The sequence below is a fragment of the Anabrus simplex genome, chromosome 10 (assembly GCF_040414725.1).
Source record: "Anabrus simplex isolate iqAnaSimp1 chromosome 10, ASM4041472v1, whole genome shotgun sequence".
In the NCBI taxonomy this organism is placed as follows: domain Eukaryota; kingdom Metazoa; phylum Arthropoda; class Insecta; order Orthoptera; family Tettigoniidae; genus Anabrus; species Anabrus simplex.
In genome coordinates, this window is record NC_090274.1 from 127,175,852 (window position 1) to 127,198,190 (window position 22,339).

At 37.1% G+C, this 22,339-nt stretch overlaps 1 protein-coding gene and 1 long non-coding RNA gene across 6 annotated transcripts in view; both read left to right on the forward strand.

Moving 5' to 3' along the window:
• LOC136882374 (dynein light chain Tctex-type protein 2B) overlaps positions 1-22,339 on the forward strand; it is a 165,615-nt gene that overhangs the window by 109,991 nt on the left and 33,285 nt on the right. Inside the window, exon 5 of one of the 5 annotated variants that reach the window (XM_067154997.2) lies at positions 20,404-21,003. The exons of the other annotated variants lie outside the window; for them this stretch is intronic. Coding sequence (XP_067011098.1) covers positions 20,404-20,451 — 48 coding nt within the window. The 3' untranslated portion in view covers positions 20,452-21,003. Of the gene's footprint in view, positions 1-20,403; positions 21,004-22,339 lie in introns of those variants that run through there. 5 annotated transcript variants of the gene reach the window in all.
• LOC137502421 (uncharacterized) lies at positions 13,721-14,810 on the forward strand. The gene is made up of 3 exons (XR_011018783.1): positions 13,721-13,812; positions 14,134-14,199; positions 14,283-14,810. It is a non-coding gene; the product is annotated as an uncharacterized lncRNA (long non-coding RNA).

The window sequence follows — 22,339 nt, forward strand, 5'->3', positions numbered from 1 at the left end:
AAATGACGGCGTTCTCCCGTCCAAGCTCTCGGAGAGTTCCAAATCGATCATGTTGCGATCTCCAGGAGAAACAGCCCTGAGATTATGAATGTCAAGGTAAAGAAAGGCATCAATGTGGCCTCAGATCATTATATGTCTCTTATCAAATTCAAACCAATTCCCGCAAACACAAGGAAGACAACTAAACAGATCACACGCTTCGACAACGATAAACTTCGGAAAAGGGTCGAGGAGTTCCAGGAGAAGGCTAGACCAAATGACTGTGACTTTAACAACGCCAAAAGTCTTCTTGTTGAGGCCGCCAAAGACGTTGCAGAAATAAAGAGAAGCAAAAAGCATGCCTGGTGGAATAGTACCTGCGAATCAGTCCTCCAAGAAAGACTCAATGCGTGGAAACAGTACAACTCTACGAAATCAGAAAACGATTGGGAAACCTACAAAACCCAACGTGCCCAAGCAGCTAGGGTGTTCAGAACTGAGAAACGTAAATACGAAAAATCTCTCATTGAAAAGATAGAACAAAACTTTAGGAAGAATGAAAGCAGAGAGTACTACAGAGCCTTCAAACGCAAACTCACTGGCTATAAACCACCATCTCTATGCTTTGAGTGAACGGACGGCACACTGGCGACGTCAGATGAAGAAAATTGCAGCATTCTGGCAGATTACTTCAAGAATTTACTTAATTGCTCTAAACCGCAAAGCACCATTGAGACCAAGGAACCCTTACTCAGGTACCCAGATTCCAGACCACCCAACAGAGATGAAATCAAGCGCCACATTGCCCGTCTCAAAAATAACAAAGCGCCAGGGGAAGACTCGGTAGTAGCAGAACTATGGAAATATGCCCCAGAAGAATCACTTGATATCTTGCAAAAGCAAATAGAAGAAATTTGGAACAAGGAGACCCTACCCGAAGATTGGAAAATAGCTTTGATCCATCCATTACACAAAAAAGGCAGCATGAAGAACATCAACAACTACAGAGGAATATCTTTGCTACCCGTGACTTACAAAATTCTATCACTTGCCATCCTGGAGCGTTTGGAAGCACAAGTCGAACATCAAATAGGTGAATACCAAGGAGGGTTCAGAAAAGGTCGCTCAACAGCTGAACAGATCCAAAATCTCAAAACGATCATCAGATATTGTACACTAAGGTCCAAGCAGTATGTGTCTGTCTTTGTGGACTTTAAGAAAGCGTACGACTCCATTGACCGGGAAGTCCTGCTAAACATCTTAAATGAATTTGGAGTCGATTTGAAACTGTTGGCATTAATTAGAGCCACCCTGACCGATACAAAATCCAATGTGAAGTTCCACGGATGTCTCTCGCATTCCTTTGACATCAAAACAGGAGTCCGACAAGGTGATGGGCTATCCCCGATACTCTTCAACTGTGTTCTTGAAAAGATCATCAGAACCTGGCGGGTGAGATTACAGGAAACCAACTACAGTCCATTGAGAATAGGAACCAAATCCAAGGGGATCGCAACAGACTGCTTAGCATTTGCCGATGATATTGCTGTTCTCTCAACCGACATAGAAACCGCTAGAGCTCAAGTTGAAATTTTAAAGGAAATTGCCGAACAAACTGGTTTGCGGATATCGTTTGAGAAAACAGAAGTAATGACTAACATCAAAGAGGCTCCACCAAAACTCCATACAAAATACGGGGACATCACCCGAGTAGACAAATTCAAATACCTGGGTGAGATCATCATGAAAAATGGACTGGACAAAGAAGCACTTCAGGAGCGAGTACGCAAATTGGAAATAGCCTACCAAACATCCCGCACAATCTACAACAAAAAATGCCTTTCCCAAAACACCAAGATACATCACTATGAAACAGTTCTGAAGCCAGTAGTTCTATATGCAGCCGAAACCCTGTCTCTAAATGGCAACAAAGGACTCCTTGAAGAACTGGAGAAAAGAGAACGCAAAATTGTGAGAGGAATCTTGGGATCAAAGTACAGAAATGGAATCCATCAAAAGAGATCCAACAAGAAAGTCTACAGCAAAATAGAGAAAATTACCGACACAATCAGAAAAAGACGGGCACAATTTTACGGTCATCTGAAAAGAATGGACAGAAGAAAGTTAACTAAAGAAATCTTTCACTTTTTTGATTCAAACCCCAAAACCACAATTCCCTGGTTTAGAAATACCAAAGAAGACCTGCAAATGCTACATATCTCAGCTAAAGACGCCTTTAACAGAGATCTCTTCTGCAAGAAAATATTGACGAACGGGCTAAACCGAGACGAGCAACCGAAGAGAAGACACGGTGCCCCTTGGACAGAGGAGCGTAAGCAGGCCCACTCACAAAGAATGAGGGAAATTTGGGCTCTAAAGAAGGCCAAGTTCAGTGTCAAATGCAACAAGACTTAACGTGGTCCTTGATGGCCCCAGCGAATTATATATTATAATAATAATAATAATAATAATAATAATAATAATAATAATAATAATAATAATAATAATTTTATGTCCCCATGTACTTTAAACGATTTTCGGAGATGCCAAACAATCGTCATAAAAGGAAAGAAAAATTCCACCTAATCAATACATTTATTTTCTTGTAAAGTATTACAATTATAATGATAATAAAACGCATTACTGCCACACCTGTAGATATCCATAAATGTGGTATATTTTCCTGTTGTTTATTTTTTCCATCAAACTTTTGGCAGGGCAATAATATACCTAACCTAAACAATGTGGTCTGTCTTATCTCATGGACATCTGTTTACGCAAATCCTGATGTGATAAATGTAGAGAACAAGCATGAAATGTACTTTAAAAAAAAATAAGAGTCTGTGTTCCACCAGCCGTAGTTTTTCCAGTTACTATGTATTACATTCAAAAGTACAACTCGTAACATACGCTAGTTATATGCTGATGGTTTGGCATGCCTTCTACAGCACGGCTTTATTCGGAAGGAGTGGCTTCTGCTACATATTCACCAACTGGGAATATCAGAGACCATCTGGGAATAGATTTACACTGTTTAGACTCTATAGTCGGGAACGAAATTATTTTTAAAAGGTTCAAAAAGACGGGACCTCGTATGCTCTTGATTGTAGTGCATGACTCAAAGAGAATGAGGAATGAAGCATGGCTGATGCGACTGACGAGAGATATCAGTGAAGATGACATCACTTAGAATGCCGACACGACGGTAGCAAGTCAGGGAAGTTGGCGGCGCAAGGCGATAATTTTAATGAAAGCAGTAGTCAGGTTTACTGTGTGGTAGGCCTACTGCTGAACTGACAGAGACAGATGACTGGCCATTAAGGTCTTTTGTATCAATATTTAATTATATAATAACACGATACCCTTATCGAGTATAAAGAGAGATGAATCTTCGTAGCGAGTTTTTACGGCCGTATGCCCTTCCTGACGTCAACCTTACCAGAGGAATTAATGAGATGTAACGAATGACGTGATATGAGTAACTAGAACGGACTTTTATATGTACCCTAGGCCTAAAAGTCGTGTTCACCATTTTTTGTCTTTTTACGTTTAGAAATACTGCCTTGCTACGAAAATAGCCAGTAAATACATTCTAAGTTTGTTAAATAATAGTATAGAATGTTTACACGTACAATTTATAGCTCTTTATAACCTAGAAGCCGTGTGTTCGCTGCACAAAATTTTGAGGGAAAAATATTATGCGAGTAAATACGGTATTTCTGATACAAAAGTCCAACAGTTTCTCTCCATCTTTATTTCTATCGCCATACCCATATGGGCTCAGAACATTCTCGTATCCTATTCTATCAGTTCCCACATGGGCATTCAGATCTCCCATTAACTTGATCCCATCTCCAACAATGCGTGTTTCCAGTTCATTGAGAAATTTTTTTTCTTACACGCTACATCCTGTCTGTGGAGCATACACCTGTACTATCTTCAGTAGTTCCTTGTTTACATGTATGTGCATTATTATAGTTCTTTCATTTACATACTCAACTTCAGCTATTGGTTCAACATTCTGATTCACTATAAATCCCACTCCATTTATTTTCTCTTTACTGTTACCCATCCAGTACAAGTTGTACCCCTTTCTTAGTTTCTTCATTCCTTTCCCTTTCCATTTTACTTCACTTAATCCCAGGATGTCGAGTTTTCGTCTCTCCATTGGGTCAATCAATTCATTTTCTTTCCCATTCATTGTTAAAATATTTATTGTCGCAAATCGGGTTTTGTTCTCTGATCTAACACTTGCACAAACATCAGCATTACCATCATACTGTGCAACTGTAGCCAGAGACTTCTCAATTCTATTTCCATTTTTAAACTTCCAACCGAGGCTTGTGTTATAGTTGAAAGCAAGTACAAATATACTCATCTGCTGACCTGCTAAGCCTAACGCATCTGAGGATTTTCTTTCGGGGTTTACTCCCTTAGCCTTTGAAGATCCCTCTTCTTCACAAGGCAGTGGTTTCCTCTTCTAATTTTCTCCAGAGAGGATGGGTTGCCTCATCCACCATCTTTGCCATTCCGAAGGTCTTCTCCTCTCCCTAAAATGCTGTTAAGGTCTTCACCCGTAACCCTGGGCATGGGTTCCACGTTATACCCTGTGAGACTGGGTCCCTGCCTAAACTTAGCTCTCCTTCACACCGACCTACTGATGTGGAGGATACCCACCCCCGCAACGTGGATGCGCCAGACAAAAATTACTCAATTGAAGGATAAGGACGGTGACCCTATCTCCGTGGAGCCAGGTCAGTGGTTGTGTCTGATGCCACAACCTTCAATAATCTATATATATAAAATAAGAGTTTTGTCTGTACATTGCTCAGAATTTGAAAATAATGGTATTTCTGTATCGGTCATGTCCATAGTAACAAGAAAATGCATTTTTTACTTTTCCGTAATTTCTGTCTGTCTGTCTGTCTGTCTGTCTGTCTGTCTGTCTGTATGTATGTACACGCATCACGAGAAAACGGTTGAAGAGAATTTAATGAAAATCGGTATGTGAAGTCGGGGGATGAGCCTCTACAATCTAGGCTATAAATCATTTTGCTCACGCTGAGTGAAATGGTAGTTTAGGGGAAGGCCTAAAATTTAATTCTCAAATATTTCTTATCAGAGGTGTAATCGATGAATGCTACATAACTAAGGTTATATAGTATTAAATTTCATATTATTCATGTCTTATGCATTGTTACCGTACTGGCTATGATCACAAAGATATTCATGAATTTGGATTTTTGTTAATAAGTCCATATCAGCACCGAGTAACGAGAAAATGGGTAAACTGTATTTAATGAAAATCGGTATGTAAAGTCAGAGAATAAGAAACTACAGTTTATGGTATAAAATAGGATTACTGCTGCGTACAGAGTATTTTTTATTTGATTTACGTTGCACCGACATAGATAGGTTTTATGGCGACGATGGGATAGGAAAGGGCTAGGAGTGCCTTAGGCTTTAATTAAGGTACAGGCCCAGCATTTGACTGGTGTGAAAGTGGGAAACCACGGAATACCATCTTCAGCGCTGCCGACAATGGGGTTCGAATCCACTATCTCTCGGATGCAAGCTCACAGCTGCGCACCGCTAACCACACGGTCAACTCGCCCAGTCATACAGAGTGTAACAGCCTGTCTGAATATTGATGGGAAGTAGCTGGGGAGTTAGATAACTTTCTTCTTTAGCATGCCGTTCCCCTGGTTTATAATTTTTCTGATACTACTGGTACGTAACACACTGGATCATCATAGCATTCGGGCTATTCAATCCCTACTCTGGGGCACTGATTGGAATGAACAGTGTGCATATTTAGCGGAATAATGGCAGATGAGTGTTCTGGCAATCTGCGGCCTGATCATCCCAGCTCTGGAACTTTGGACTATTAAATTAGCACCACAATCTAACCGCAGCACTGTTCGTTAAAAGTGATAAAACGTGCGGCTTTCCATTTGATCGAGTATTTTATATGATAGCATTGCTTTTAATCGCTACATCCATACTTAAGTTTTTGTAATGACCTATGTTGATCTCAGGTTAGGAAAACCACGAAGTCAGTCTTTCTGAGAATCCCGTAGCAAAGCACGGGTACATCAGCTAGTAATAACATATATACAATATTCGCCATAAGACATATCTGTGTCGGTGCGACGTAAAGCAAATAGCAAAAAAAAATAATCTAATATTGTTAAAAATAGCTTTCAAGACCACTTACACCAATGCTAAAATAGTTTTTAATTCCCACACTGTCAATGGCAACAGCAAATTTACGAACTCTGGGGTATAGAAATTAAAGTGCCAGTCTTGTTTTGCAACACACGTTGGACAAACAGGTCGTAGCTTCAATATAAGATACAGCAAACGTCTTGAAGTATAACTGCTACTGGACCATGAGCGAACAATGTAAGGAACAAAATGATAAATACACAACAATTGACCACGATTTAAAGATTTTACATTACATATTGACCAATGCTACAATTCCTCACACAACCTTAATGAAATCAATGAGAAGAAAAATATTTTACTGGAAACCTTTGTCCCACTCATCTGTCAACAATTTGTTAATAAAAACGAGTTTCACTACCGACGTTCCAGAACTAGACCTGCCCTTCCATCAACATTCCCCTCCCATACCTTACACCTCCTCCTTCACCCTTCTGCTTCCCTACCCAACCACATCAGCTCTGACACACTTTAAGCTACACACAAGCTTAGTGTCATTGTGACATGAGACTGACAAGGTCGTACCATTTGAGACGACAGTCTTTTAATGAGTAAGTTGATTGAGCCTTTTCTTTTCACACAATATTTTGGATTTTTGTTTCATCCATTCAATCTCTTTTTTTCACATTAGAGATGATGCACACTTATTATTCCCTTTATTGATGGTCTCACCACATTGCGCAACACAGTGTTCCACTTATTATAAAGGATTAGCAACTTTTATGTCAACCAAACAAGTTTTTAGATGAGAGAATTTTCTACCTCAATATGTTTTTACTTTGTCAATCATGATCATTGTATTTTAATTCCACACACTTCATCAGTGTTTTTATTTGTTTGCATAAATGTAATATTTGAGCTTCTACTGAGTATGGCGTTTAGATAGGCTGAAACATGTATAGATATCGTCCCATCTAATATAGTTGGTTGTTTTGTATTGAAAAGGAGGATTATATAAAACTTTTTATTTGTAAAGTGATAACTGTCAATACGGAATGCGATTTATAACATGCAATAATGAACACGTTTCATTTTCAACAACAGTTGTTTTGGTAATATTTAAAACTGTTAAAATCAGGTGAATTATAGTATGCAATAAAACTAATAAAGAAAGATTGTGCTGACAACACGAAAGATAGCAGTTCTTCCTATAGCGTGTGGTAAAGGGGTTGGTAGTGTATGTATTATTTACTAGTGTTGATGAGAAGTGAACAACAGTGCCTGAAAACTCCAATCACGATTGATCCTTGTTATCAAAGTTTATAATTTTCATGTTCCATATTGATGAAAATATAATCATTGTAGATAAATGAAGTATTCCACCTAATCCCCCTGTGGGTGGGGACTGTAGAATAACACCCACGGTATCCTCTGCCTGTCGTAAGAGGTGACTAAAAGGGTCCCCAAGGGCTCTGAACTTTGGAGCATGGGTTGGCGACCACAGGGCCCTTAGCTGAGCCCTGACATTGCTTCCACTTCCTTGTGCCAGGCTACTCACTTTCATCTATCCTATCCGACCTCCCTTGGCCAACTCTTGTTCTTTTCTGACCCTGATGTTATTAGGTTTGCAAGGCCTAGGGAGTCTTTCATTTTCACGCCCTTCATGGCCCTTGTCTTTCTTTGGCTGATATCTTCATTTTTAGAGTGTTGGATCCCTTCCATTTTTCTCTCTGATTAGTGTTATATAGAGGATGGTTGCCTAGTTGTACTTGCTCTTAAAACAGTAAACTTAGGTGTGCAGTAGGTAGGTAGTTTAAGCTTTCTTCACAACCATTCCACACTTTGTACTTATCAACCCATGTTTCTCATACAACCTCATTTTTTTCCATTACAGATTAGAACTTCATTGACGGTTTCCACTAGATTACTTACAGTTTACTATGCATCTGTCTTCTACCTAACACAGCTTCTCAATTTTTGTACGCGGCCCTTCCGACCCCTTTATAATAAGGCAAGACACCAGCCAACATTATGAAACAATAATGAAGAAAGGGACCGCTAGATTGAGAAGATATTGAGAATGCTGCTATTTCTAAAGCTTTAAATTTCATTGGTGTTTTTTCTCCTTGTCACAGGCTTTTCGTCTGCAGGTTATATCAGGCTTGGTTTCTCAAAAATGTTTGCTCCCGCTCTCCTCCTGACCAATTTGATGTGATGGGTTTCTACTAGGATGATTTTGACAGCAATTTCAAACTGTTTTGTCATTTTTACTAAACCAATAATTTGTAAACTATGAGGTCCACAACCTCACCATGTGCTACTATTATTCATTTCCATCTGCATCATTTGTTTTCTCATTCCCTTGTTTCTTAGGTTAACACAATTTTTAGTTTCAATTAGTATTTTAAATTAACACCTGTTTCACTGAATTTTGTCGCAATAAGTTGTTTCTTGCTCTGCTTATTGATGTAAATATTGTATATTTGTGCTAATTTTGTTTCCGTCTAGGCTCTCTTTTGTTTGTTTTTCATTTGCTCTTTCATTATGTTTTGTAGCATTTTTTCAACTTATATTATTTAAATTATTCCAACCCCCTAATTGTTTTCACTGAAGATGGCTCAAGCGAGCCGAAACATGTTTGAATTTGTTTGCTCCGTCTAATGACGAAATATATGATGTATTGAATAGGAGGATACTCTCATTTTTCGCCATTGTAAAGTGAAAACCGTCAATACGGAATGATTCTAATATCTTGTAAACAAAACAATCAATACATCATTTGTAGTCACTACAGGTTTTCTGCATTGCTGTTGTTATTTCATATTCAAGAAGGTGCATGTTTTTGAACAATAAAATCAAAAAACCATCCAAACATCCATCATCGTTATAGACTGTTATTCCTTTCGGCGCTCAGTCTGCAAGTCTCTGTAATTTTCCTAAACTCTGCCACAATCCTCTGTAACTAACTCTATGTCCTCATTTAGTTCTATACTTCTTATCTTTAAATCATTACAAACTGAGTTTAACCATTGTTGTCTTGGTCTCCCTCTACTTCTCTCCCTCCATGACCGAGTCCGTTATTCTTCTAGATAACCTATCGTCCTCCATTCGCCTCACATGACCCAGTTCATTGCCATTGTTCCCACGCGTTTGTACCAGTAATCATTCTCACTACTTTCATGTCTGTTATTTCTAACTTGTTATTATTCATAAGATATCCTTAGTCCACCCAGCTTTCATTCCCGTACAGCAGAGCTGGTCTGAAAACAGACCAACGTCCGGGAGCTGACTTCTTTCTTTCAGAATACTTTTGATCGCAACTGTGAGCTCACTGCATCAGCTTTACTGCACCGTGATTCAGTTTCACTTATTATACTAGGCTTACCATCTTCCTGTTCCAGGTTCCTATTCCTAACCTGACATTCAGTTCTCTGAGGTTTTTTTACCTACCGACATCACTTTAGTCTTGGAAAGGCTAATTTTCACAACATAAGATATTAGACTGGAGGCTTTCAATACAGTGTACCTTTCAGTAGATGATCCATGTAAACTATGAACAACATCCTTGTCTAACCCCTGTAATTACCTTGAACCAAGAACTCATTCTACTGTCATTTCTCAGTACAGCCCAATTGTCAACATAAATACCACCTTTAACCCTTAATCCCACAGTCCCCCGGTATGCCAAACATCTTTTCCCTCGGTACTTTGTCGTATATCTTCTCTAGATCTACGAAACATAACTGTCTATTACTCTCGTAGCATTTTATGCTCCATGTCATATGATGTCGGCATGTAACTGATCTCTGGTGACTTGTTGGGTGTTTACAAAGACAAAATTGATTAAAACTCAGCCATAAATGCCCAAGAGAGATTTTGTTTATTCTGCCCTCTATTAGGTCTAGAGTAAAACAGAACTCAGTCAATTCTTCTGTGAGTTCTTGTTTTTCCAGTAGACTTTCATTCTTTCCCAGAAGCCTTGTTTACGTTCTTCCGACCACTTTGGTCTGTACTGTTTTTATTGTGGTTGCTCTGATGTAGCTTCCCAGTATGTCTAAAGATGTTTCTTTCTAGAATGTCTGTTGAACTTATGCTTGCGTTTTTGAGGTCTTTTCGAAGTTCTTTAAGCCACGGTGTTGTGTTCTTAAGTGAGGTTACCTATTCTGTTATCCTTTTTTTCAATTGATTTTCTGGTAATCTAGTGAGATCTAGTGATTTCATTTGTCTTTTCCTAATCTAGATTAATGTTTGTGAACTTTTCTGTTGTAACCTGCAACCATCTTGGGTGTATCTTGCTCCTAAGAATTTCAACTAATGATCTTCCTCCCTTCTTTTTTGATTTCTTCAAGTTCTTGTTGTCTGTTGAGTGCTATTGTTTCACTTGCGTAAAGGTCCGGCTCCATGGCTAAATGGTTGGCGTGCTGGCATTTGGTCACAGGGGTCCCAGGTTCGATTCCCGGCAGGGTTGGAAATTTTAACCTTAATTGGTTAATTCTCCTGCCATGGGGACTGGGTGTATGTGCCGTCCTCATCACCATTTCATCCTCATCACGACGTGCAGGTCGCCTACAGGAGTCAGATCGAAAGACATGCACTTTATAGAAATAATATGAATCACCACCTTATCAATACACTATTTTATTTACTACCAAACTGGTAAATAGGGTCAATACCGGTTTCGATCCCTAAGGGGTCATCCTCAGTTGACACATGTAAATATCTATAAAAACATCACATATAATAGTTAAAGTTTAAAATTGATGTGTCGTTAGTATACTGGTAAGTACATATGCATGTATTATGGAATTTATAAGTTTGTTCTATTAGAGCTATTATGTAGATTTTCTGTTTCTTTGTAAACAGTATCAAAAGTATTGTATTGGATGTGGTTCATCCATTTGGCAAAATGCTAGTGGATTGAATATGTACATTTGCTGAGAGGTACATGCTATTCTATTTTACAATTTTTGTTTTACATAAAATGGGGTAAAATTATTACATTTGCACATATATGGTGATATTAGGTACAATGTAGGGTGTTAAAGATGTACTATTTGAATTTTCAGTATCCTGATTACATTTCATGTAGTGGTTGTAAGGTTTACTGATTCACTTGTTTAGTTCAGTTAAATACATAATGACCTTGTTGGTTTGAATTCTTATGATTAAAATATTGGTATGTAATACCTAGTTAACATGAATCCTTAATATTAATATATAAGTTTGTAGCACCTCTTATTCCCGTTTTCAGTCTTAAAATAGAATTGTGTCTTGACACTTTATTTTGTTAGACATATAAAAGTCTTGTTAAAATAAAACTTTGGGGCTAAAACCGGTATGAAATACCTATTTAAAATACATTAGATAATGGTATTGATATGTGGTGCTATGTGCATATTCAAAAAATCTAAATGAAATATAAATATAAATTGGTGACAGTACTGTAGGTTGTTGTGTTGTAGTTAACGGCTGGTCCATTAAAAATATATATGTTTACTTGAATAGGATCGATCACATGCTGTACGCGTTACGAGTGAAATTGCATAATATATTCTAGTAATAACTGGTAATTTTGTAGGATACTGCTGTTGTAATTGGAAATCTTGAATATCATTGAGAAAATGTTCTCATCTTGTCGCGTGTCGAATACAGGTTGAGTAGGTCACCATTAAGAGATGAAGTGCATATTGGATGTCGTATATCTAAATTAGGTTGTACGTTGGTTGTATCGTGGAGACGTGTTGTAAATTAATATATCTGTAAGTAGAAATAATAAGTGTGTGAGATAATGTATCGAAAGAATGTAGTGGCAAGTATATATCGTATTACTTACGTTAGCTGTTGGGATCGTGTGCTCTGTATGGCTGTCTGTTGAGATCTGTAGCGTGTTGCTCTGAGGTTATAGTTTACGGCGGTAGAGGGGAGGCTTGAAGGGATGGGTGGAGCGCTTGTAACGGGAGTGGGATTAAAGGAGGGGAGGTCTTGGAGCGGTAGATTTGTATTTATGGATTTTTGTTTATCTATTCTTTTTAAATAATAATCTTTCAGGAGGGGAATAACTGTATGAAAAAGAATATTATTTCTGTCTATGTTATCGTTCAAGTTGGAATTTGGATTAACGTATTTGTCTAAGTTTATATAGAATTCTTCTAGTATACTGAGCAAGGGGCTTTTTGGGTTTATTTTGAGGATTTGCATATCATTACTGATGTCTGTAAACTTATGTTTCTGATCGTTGATGTGTTGTCCCATGGCTGAGAAGTGTCTATGTCTAACGGCATTTACGTGTTCGTTGTATCTTATTGAAAAACTTCTACCAGTAAGCCCTACATAACTGGCTTGGCAAACAACATACCACTACACCTATTGAAAGCAACCTACATGAATTCCACCCACCAATCAAAAATCTAACCAATACAGTATTTAATGAAGCAGAAACTACTATACTGAGCAAGGGACCTAAACATAACTGGAAAAATAACTCAATTTTTGAAAATATCACCACTATCATTACTGAAACAGAAGATGCTTTAAACAAAATACCTCAAGAACAACAAAATGAAATCAGATATGAAATTTAAAAAATATTACCACAATATATCAATAGAATCAACCAAGAAACCTATAAACAAGATACTAAAGACCTAACACAAATAAAAGAACTCAGAAACAAAATCCAGCATAACTTACTAGTAACAAAAGCAGATAAAGGAAATACTACAGTTATTATGGATAAAGAGGAATATATAACAAAAACAAAAACTTGTTTTCAAGATGAAACCTTCCAAATTAAGAATAAAGATCCAACCACTAGCATCCAGAAGAACTTAAAAACTCTTTTAAAAAACACCAACTTCCTTTTAAATGAACAAGAAACTACTAAACTGATTACAATGAATCCAAGTATACCTACAGCCAAAGCTTACCCTAAAATTCACAAAGATAATATTCCCATGAGACCTATCATCAACTACAGATCTAGTCCCACCTACAAACTGTCAAAATTCATACAAAAATTCCTAAAAAAACATTATGTTTTTCAGGCAAACAAAACCATAAAAAACTCTATAGAATTTTGCAACACTACTAAAAACATGAGAATAGAACAATACTACAAACTAGCAACATATGACATAACAAACATGTATCCTAACATACCTACACAGAAAACTATAACTATCATAGAATCAAACCTATACAAACACAGCAAGCTAAGCAAATTGGAAATAAATGAATTTATAAAACTATTACACTTCGCCATTAATAACAATTACTTTAGGTTCCATGACACCATCTACCAACAAAAAGGATTGCCCATGGGATCGCCAATATCAGGCATAATAGCTGATATGAGTGGCTCAGCGCCATAGGTGCCTAACCCACAAATTTAAAAAATGCTGTAAATGTGCTATAATGGACTCCTAATAGTTGCCTCTATCAGGACCAGACTTGCCTACTACATTCCAGTAGCTTGATTGGTGCTGCCACCTGCAATTATGTTAGGCAACTTTCATAACCTTCAGTTCCTTTAGTGCCAGCTGTGCCTATCCAACATCAAGATGGCTGAAGAGAGCTGGATTGTGGAAATGGTCCTGGAGGATAATTACGATGGCAGTGGCAAGGACCAAGGTTATGAACGTAACTATGCTGATTTCAAATCCTCAGGTAATTTAGAATAGATACACATATTGATAATATTAGGTAATAAGTTGAATGGTTTGTGATTAATACGGAAAACATGTAGTTGGTTAGGCATTTCTAACTCTGACTGAAGTAAATGAAATTGTATTGTGCTTAGGCATAACTGATTGATACTTCAATGGTGATTATGTTATGTATTAAATTTTGTACTAGTTCTAACATAATGAGTAACTGAAGAGGATAAGTTCTGGCTATAAAAATATTAATATAAGTAATTCAGAAAGTCCATTATAAATATTATGTTGGTTAGGCAAGTCTGGCTCTGATCTACCGATGCATTTTCAGATGCAGGAAGACAAGATGGGCCTGCAGCTGTTACGTTTGTATGCGATTCTATTTCACAAACCTCAGGTAAAATTTCTTTATAACTATAAGTGCAGTGGAGATAATGTTCTAGAGACCTGTTGTTGAGAGTTAATGTAACTTGGTTACAGGTAACTCAGAACCACAAGTACGCACAAGGAAAACGTGGAATAGTTGAAGCTACGGTGGCTTAAGATACAGAGAGAGTACCCAAAGACCCTGTTTTATAGCTACAACAGCCATGGAGATAGGATATCCCAGACAGCTGATCTCTCAAAGAAATCTGTTCGAGGCTGACCCATCCGCCAGTTACCAAGTTCTCTGGAGCTCTACCCCAAAGGCAGGAAAATATCAAAAGGGAAATTAAAAGATTTATTGGATCTGATGAAATATATTCCACCACAACACCACCATTTCTACAGATCACTTAAAGAACAAGAACAAGAAGAAAGTGAAGTTGACGAAGATTGAAAATAATAAGGAGTTACCGTAGATTATGTATTGTCAAGAGCAGATTCAAATATTATTAATTTCTGTCATTTAAATTTCTTTAGAGGTAAATACTGAACTTATTTCAATAGTTCCTGCTGAAAATGAGCATTTAAAAGTTCCTTATATCTAAGTCCATTGTTGCCTAACCAGCAATTTTGTTTGTGAAGTGTGTTATAGTTCAGCGCCAAAACTGCCTATAAGTTTGTGATTTATTTTGTTTGGGGATAATTAGTGCCAATTTTTTTATTGTTATGTATGTGAAAAAACAGTATTTGTACTAAGTAATGCAATAAAAAGTAATATTTAAGATGCACTTGTCATTTTTCAATCGTAGTCTAACTTTAACCTAAAATATCTCAAAATGAAGTAAATGTGGGTTAGGCAACTATGGCACTGAGCCACTCATATATATATGGACCATTTAGAACATCAAGAAATCCAAAAAATAGAAAATATCATTCTTTGGTGCAGGTTTGTCGATGATGTATTCATAATTATGGACAATAGACACACAAACGAAAATACAATCTTGGAACAACTGAATGAAATAGATCCCCACATAAAATTTACTATGGAAACCGAAAACAACAATACCATAAACTACTTGGATATATCTATAACCAGACATAATAATCATCTAACATACAACATATACAGAAAGCCTACCCATACATCAAATACAATAAAAACAGACTCCACCCACCCACACACTCACAAAAAAGCCGCATACTACAGCATGATACACAGGGCATATAACATTCCACTTTCAAAGAAAGATTTGAACAAAGAACTAAACATAATTCATGAAATAGCCAAACAAAATGGTTATAAAAGAGTAATGATAAACCATATCATCAACAAAGTAAAAAACCAACCAAAAACTAAGTTAACCAGAATCACCAAAGATAAAAAAGAATACGCACTATTCACTTACAACAATAACCATATACACCCCATAACCAACATTTTCAAAAAACAAGGCCTAAAAATAGCATACAAAACTACACGCAATAACACCAACATATTATACAATTCTAAATCAGTCAATAACATAAACAAATACAACCACTCAGGAGTGTACCGTCTAAAATGCAATGATTGCCAAGGGCTTACTGGTAGAAGTTTTTCAATAAGATACAACGAACACGTAAATGCCGTTAGACATAGACACTTCTCAGCCATGGGACAACACATCAACGATCAGAAACATAAGTTTACAGACATCAGTAATGATATGCAAATCCTCAAAATAAACCCAAAAAGCCCCTTGCTCAGTATACTAGAAGAATTCTATATAAACTTAGACAAATACGTTAATCCAAATTCCAACTTGAACGATAACATAGACAGAAATAATATTCTTTTTCATACAGTTATTCCCCTCCTGAAAGATTATTATTTAAAAAGAATAGATAAACAAAAATCCATAAATACAAATCTACCGCTCCAAGACCTCCCCTCCTTTAATCCCACTCCCGTTACAAGCGCTCCACCCATCCCTTCAAGCCTCCCCTCTACCGCCGTAAACTATAACCTCAGAGCAACACGCTACAGATCTCAACAGACAGCCATACAGAGCACACGATCCCAACAGCTAACGTAAGTAATACGATATATACTTGCCACTACATTCTTTCGATACATTATCTCACACACTTATTATTTCTACTTACAGATATATTAATTTACAACACGTCTCCACGATACAACCAACGTACAACCTAATTTAGATATACGACATCCAATATGCACTTCATCTCTTAATGGTGACCTACTCAACCTGTATTCGACACGCGACAAGATGAGAACATTTTCTCAATGATATTCAAGATTTCCAATTACAACAGCAGTATCCTACAAAATTACCAGTTATTACTAGAATATATTATGCAATTTCACTCGTAACGCGTACAGCATGTGATCGATCCTATTCAAGTAAACATATATATTTTTAATGGACCAGCCGTTAACTACAACACAACAACCTACAGTACTGTCACCAATTTATATTTATATTTCATTTAGATTTTTTGAATATGCACATAGCACCACATATCAATACCATTATCTAATGTATTTTAAATAGGTATTTCATACCGGTTTTAGCCCCAAAGTTTTATTTTAACAAGACTTTTATATGTCTAACAAAATAAAGTGTCAAGACACAATTCTATTTTAAGACTGAAAACGGGAATAAGAGGTGCTACAAACTTATATATTAATATTAAGGATTCATGTTAACTAGGTATTACATACCAATATTTTAATCATAAGAATTCAAACCAACAAGGTCATTATGTATTTAACTGAACTAAACAAGTGAATCAGTAAACCTTACAACCACTACATGAAATGTAATCAGGATACTGAAAATTCAAATAGTACATCTTTAACACCCTACATTGTACCTAATATCACCATATATGTGCAAATGTAATAATTTTACCCCATATTATGTAAAACAAAAATTGTAAAATAGAATAGCATGTACCTCTCAGCAAATGTACATATTCAATCCACTAGCATTTTGTCAAATGGATGAACCACATCCAATACAATACTTTTGATACTGTTTACAAAGAAACAGAAAATCTACATAATAGCTCTAATAGAACAAACTTATAAATTCCATAATACATGCATATGTACTTACCAGTATACTAACGACACATCAATTTTAAACTTTAACTATTATATGTGATGTTTTTATAGATATTTATATGTGTCAACTGAGGATGACCCCTTAGGGGTCGAAACCGGTATTGACCCTATTTACCAGTTTGGTAGTAAATAAAATAGTGTATTGATAAGGTGGTGATTCATATTATTTCTATATAGTGATACCAATCAATACGGACATGAAGCTTATAAATAATAATAGACATGCACTTGGCGAGCCAAAGTTCTCGGACACATCCCGGCACTAAAAGCCGTACACCATTTCATTTTACTTGCGTGAAGGACTGTTGGTTTTATGAATGTGGTGGTGGTGTTATTATTGTTATCCTTTTCACTGCCGAGTTTTGATGACTATTGCAATAAATCAGCTTAATTTCCCGTATCAAATCCTATTTATAAAGACTTAATAACAATAAAAAATCTTCCACTTTTTGATACTTATATTTACTTTTAAGCAAATCAATTAATCATACACAGTACATGTTTCGTTCCCCTTTAGAAGATGTTTTTAAAAAGATAGATACTTAGTGAATTCACGTAAGCAATGTAAAACAGCTGAAGATGTTCTAAAGGGGAAGGAAACATGTACTGTGTATGATTAATTGATTTGCTTAAAAGCAAATATAAGTATCAAAAAGGTGGAAGATTTTTTATTGTTATTAAGTCTTTGTTTTGATGACTAGCCGAGCCCTGTGGGCCGTTTTTTTATTTAAGGAACAAGCACTTTGACAGATACATATTTACTGATACTATTAATGGAATGCGTATCGTCCCCTTAGCCCCGCAGCCCAATACAGTGTCGGGAATGAAGTGAGATTATATTTTACACCATATTTTTATGACTGGGTGCCCTTCCTGATGCAAGATAATGAATATGAAATGAATGATGGTGAATGAAACTGGGTAAGGAAGTGGAAGGAATCGGCTGTGGCTTATGAATAGGAACTGCCCAGCATTTGCTTGGGAGTGCAAAAGGGAAACCACAAAAAAAAGGGAAAAAAATAATTCTCAGGACAGCTCAGGGGTTCGAACCGACTCGCTTGCCGAGTGCAGAGCTTGGCTCCATAGACGCAGCATGTTAATATGCTCTACTACTCCGCTCGGTGATGCTATTACTGAAATACTGAAATATAATATAATATTGTTGATCCAAGAACTGATATTATCAAAATCATTTACATTTGGGGAAAAAATAATTTATGTGAGGACGGGGTGACAATTCCGCATGAGACTCATCATTACTACTTTGTCTTGCACTTTCTTGTAGTTCAATATTGCCACTTAGATATTCTCCATCTTCATTATCAAAATATAGCTCTCCAGAATCACTATTTATGAAGAAACATTCAATTACTTCATCAACAAGAGATGAATGCATACTTCCGGAAGGACGTGGGTTCGAATCACCGTCAGGAAGTCGTAAAATTTAAGAAACGAGATTTCCACTTCCGGAGGTGCATATGGCCCTGAGGTTCACTCAGCCTACACCAAAAATGAGTACCAGGTTAATTCCTGGGGGCAAAGGCTGCCGGGCGTAGAGCTAACCACTCTACCCCATCACGTGCCGAGGTTAACAATGGTGGAAGCCTTTACCTTGCACTCCTCCAAAGGCCTTCATGGCCTGTACGGAGGTGACTTTGCTTTGCTTTGCTTTGCTTTGCTTTGCTTTGCTTTTGAATGTAGGTATACTTCAAGATGCCATGATGGCCACACGTTAACAGGAAAGATGTTCCATTCCAACGAAGCTGAAATAACACTGGATCGCTTTCAAAACACGCGAAATGGAGTAGTATATCTGCAGTACCGAAGTTCTTTGAGCATTTTCACGGAATCTCAAAGTATGACACTATATCACGTTCATTTGTGAGATCGGTGAAGTACACACTGCACCAAAATGTATATATACGGGTTTCGCAGACATGGCACGGATTCAATAACGTATACATACAGGTTTGGCAGTGAATGGGTTGTTATTATCATCATCATCATCATCATCTGGCACATACTGAAAATCTGATCCAACAGTCTCTCTGTAGCATAAAACTACACTGGTTTTCATCCAACTTTCTGTCAACCATTCTCCCTTCCAAAAGCCAGTGGAACACATTGCTTGGTACACTGATCAATGAAATACCTCAATAATATTGTTGCAAAATTTCCTCATCCTAGAGATGTTCGGCTCTTACTTATATGCAGACAGATTTGACTGTCTCTAACCTACCTAGAGATACTTAGTCCACTACAGATTAGATAGTGGTCTGCATCATCAATAGCAGGGTTATAAAATTTTGTTACTGTCACGTCAATGACATTGGGTAGTCGCTGAACTTGGATCAGATAGTCTTATATTCCAGTCGGGTTGCTTGGAATTGAGATCACCAGTGATGATAGAAGGAACATTGACACTTCTAGACAGTGTCTTAGAGAGGCATGCCAGCCAAAGACATTAAATGGGGCCGGGCTGAGTGGCTCAGACGGTTAAGGCTCTGGCCTTCTAACCCCAACTTGGCAGGTTCGATCCTGGCTCAGTCCGGTGGTATTTGAAGGTGCTCAAATACGACAGCCCCGTGTCGGTAGATTTACTGGCACGTTAAAGAACTCCTGTGGGACTAAATTCCGGCACCTCGGCGTCTCCGAAGACCTTAAAAAGTAGTTAGTGGGACGTAAAACAAATAACATTATTATTATTTACATTAAATGGGCGAAACACTGCGCGCACACACACGCGCGTGCATTCTTATTGCTTTATTTTGATCTGTGGCCATGAGGGTGTTGATGAAGCTGGGAAGCTTGTTGTGGGGTGTCAGCTGTGTGAAGACAGCAGATGTGGAGATTGTCATTGTTCCTATACAATAAGATGTGGGAGCCCTCAGTGATACCATCCAGAAAATAATGTGCTTTGAGACCTTTTGGTGGTATTCTTATTAAAATCACATGATATTGACGATGTTGTGCTTCAGATGTGAGGACAGTTTACATTAATGAATAATTTGCACGGAGCATGGTCTGTGGTGTTGGCACCCTTTGTCTTACCCTCTGTATGTGCTTCAGTTTAATCTGGCATGACTTATTCTTTTCCAGGAGACTATATTTTGTATGGCTGCTGTGTATGCCGTCTACTACTATTAATATCTCTTCCCGTGTGTGGGATCATAACGTGTGCTGTGAATCTAGTCCATCCATCTGCAGACTGGCATGTTCAGTAAATAAACTAGTGTTTGATACCAGCAAGTGATCAAGTTCTGTGTAGTTTTTAGCTAACTTATTATGGAATTTCTGCATGTATGGTAGTTCATAATTTTCTAGTCAGGCCCTTTTTTCTAGTCTGTTTTTCATAATAATTTAGTTGTTATAAAATTCTTACAGCTGCCAAGAGAATGGAACAAAGGATGCCCCTTTCTGGATTCATGTTTTTGTTTCTGACAACATTGGCGTGAAAGAGTGTTGCATGTGGCCATTAAGGCAGTAGGAAACATGTAGCTTTGTTTAGAAGGAAAATACTATTGCTGTTTTTATTTCATGGGCAGTAAACTCTTTCTTAAGGAGGTAGTCACCTGCTCTAAGGAGCATTGACTTGTAAGTTTAAATCACTGTAGTAGTATCATTTAAGAGGATCAGTTATTTTCTTTTTCTTCTCTGCATTGTGTGAGCTATGCCTAATAAAATGTTACCCTCACATTATCAACATTGATATTTTTAGCCACCCTCAACTTGTCCTGATTTCATCATTTCCGTTCGACTATTGCATGCTACATCTACTTGCCGCTTGTCCTTCCCTCCACTTCTCTCAAAAACCGGCCAAGCAAGTCCTATCAATATCTGTATGGCCTTGGATTAATAATAATAATAATAATAATAATAATAATAATAATAATAATAATAATAATAATAATAATAATAATCTTCCATTTTTAGAGAACAAAATTGAAATATAGTAGTATTGAAGGGTGGAAAAGTCTATATAATATATTTTTTAAATGCTGTATAACAATTTTGTTAGGTAGTATGGAACAATTATGAAGTTTATTACTTGTCAACTCGCCCATGTGCATCACAACAATGTTAGTAGTTGCTTTTTTTTTTTTAATCACAGCTGACTGTGAAGTGCCAGGCTCGTTCACTACTTCCATCTGCCTGCATCCAACACCTTCTGTTCTCAAAGAAATGCACTACAGCATGCTGTTCCTGCAGTAATGTGTGTTCTATTTACTTTTTTTTTACACGCTATATTTGCTTAATATTTTCTTAGATTTGAAATGTAGATTAGATTTACACTAAGTGTAAACTACTGGTACAACTGTCTCTTAGTGCTTATGTTCCTGTGGTGGTCTTTGCAAAATAAGATTGTGTCCCGCTCAAGAAATATCCCTCTGTCCTTCATTGCTTATGTATGCTTCTATTGCTTGTTGGTGCATGTGTAGTGTCTGGGAATTGTCTTGAAATGCATGCATCCAATGTACTAGGCCATACATAGGTTAACTGTATTGTGTATTTCATGTAATTGTTGGTTTTTTAAATTTTTTTTTTACCCCATATCTTGCATAATGCATTTGTCATAAAATGATTCAAAATAATGACTATAGAAAGAAAGAAATATTGCTATCACTAGCTTCAAAATGTTTCTGGAATTTGCATGTAAGAAAAATAAATTACTCTGTTTTCCTTCTTCAGAAACACTTTTGGAAGTGTTGCTGGAAACTACTTGATACTTTCACAACCACAAAAATGTTTACGCCAGACATAACAAGTTTTTTTTTTTTTTTTTTTTCCTGTTGCTGCTTCACATAAACTTCTTCAAGCATTCTTAATGTATCTGAAGGATATTTATGGATTAAAACATTCATCATTATGAATTCTTTCCAGCGAGCCAGGTAGGATGGACCCAGTCCCATGGGTTATAACATGGGCCCCGTGCTCAGGGAGCAGAGGCGTAAAATGAAAGTTTTCAGTGCAGCTGAACTGGCGGAGGAGGCTACCCATCCATCTGGGGATAGTACAGAACAAACCCACTCCCTTG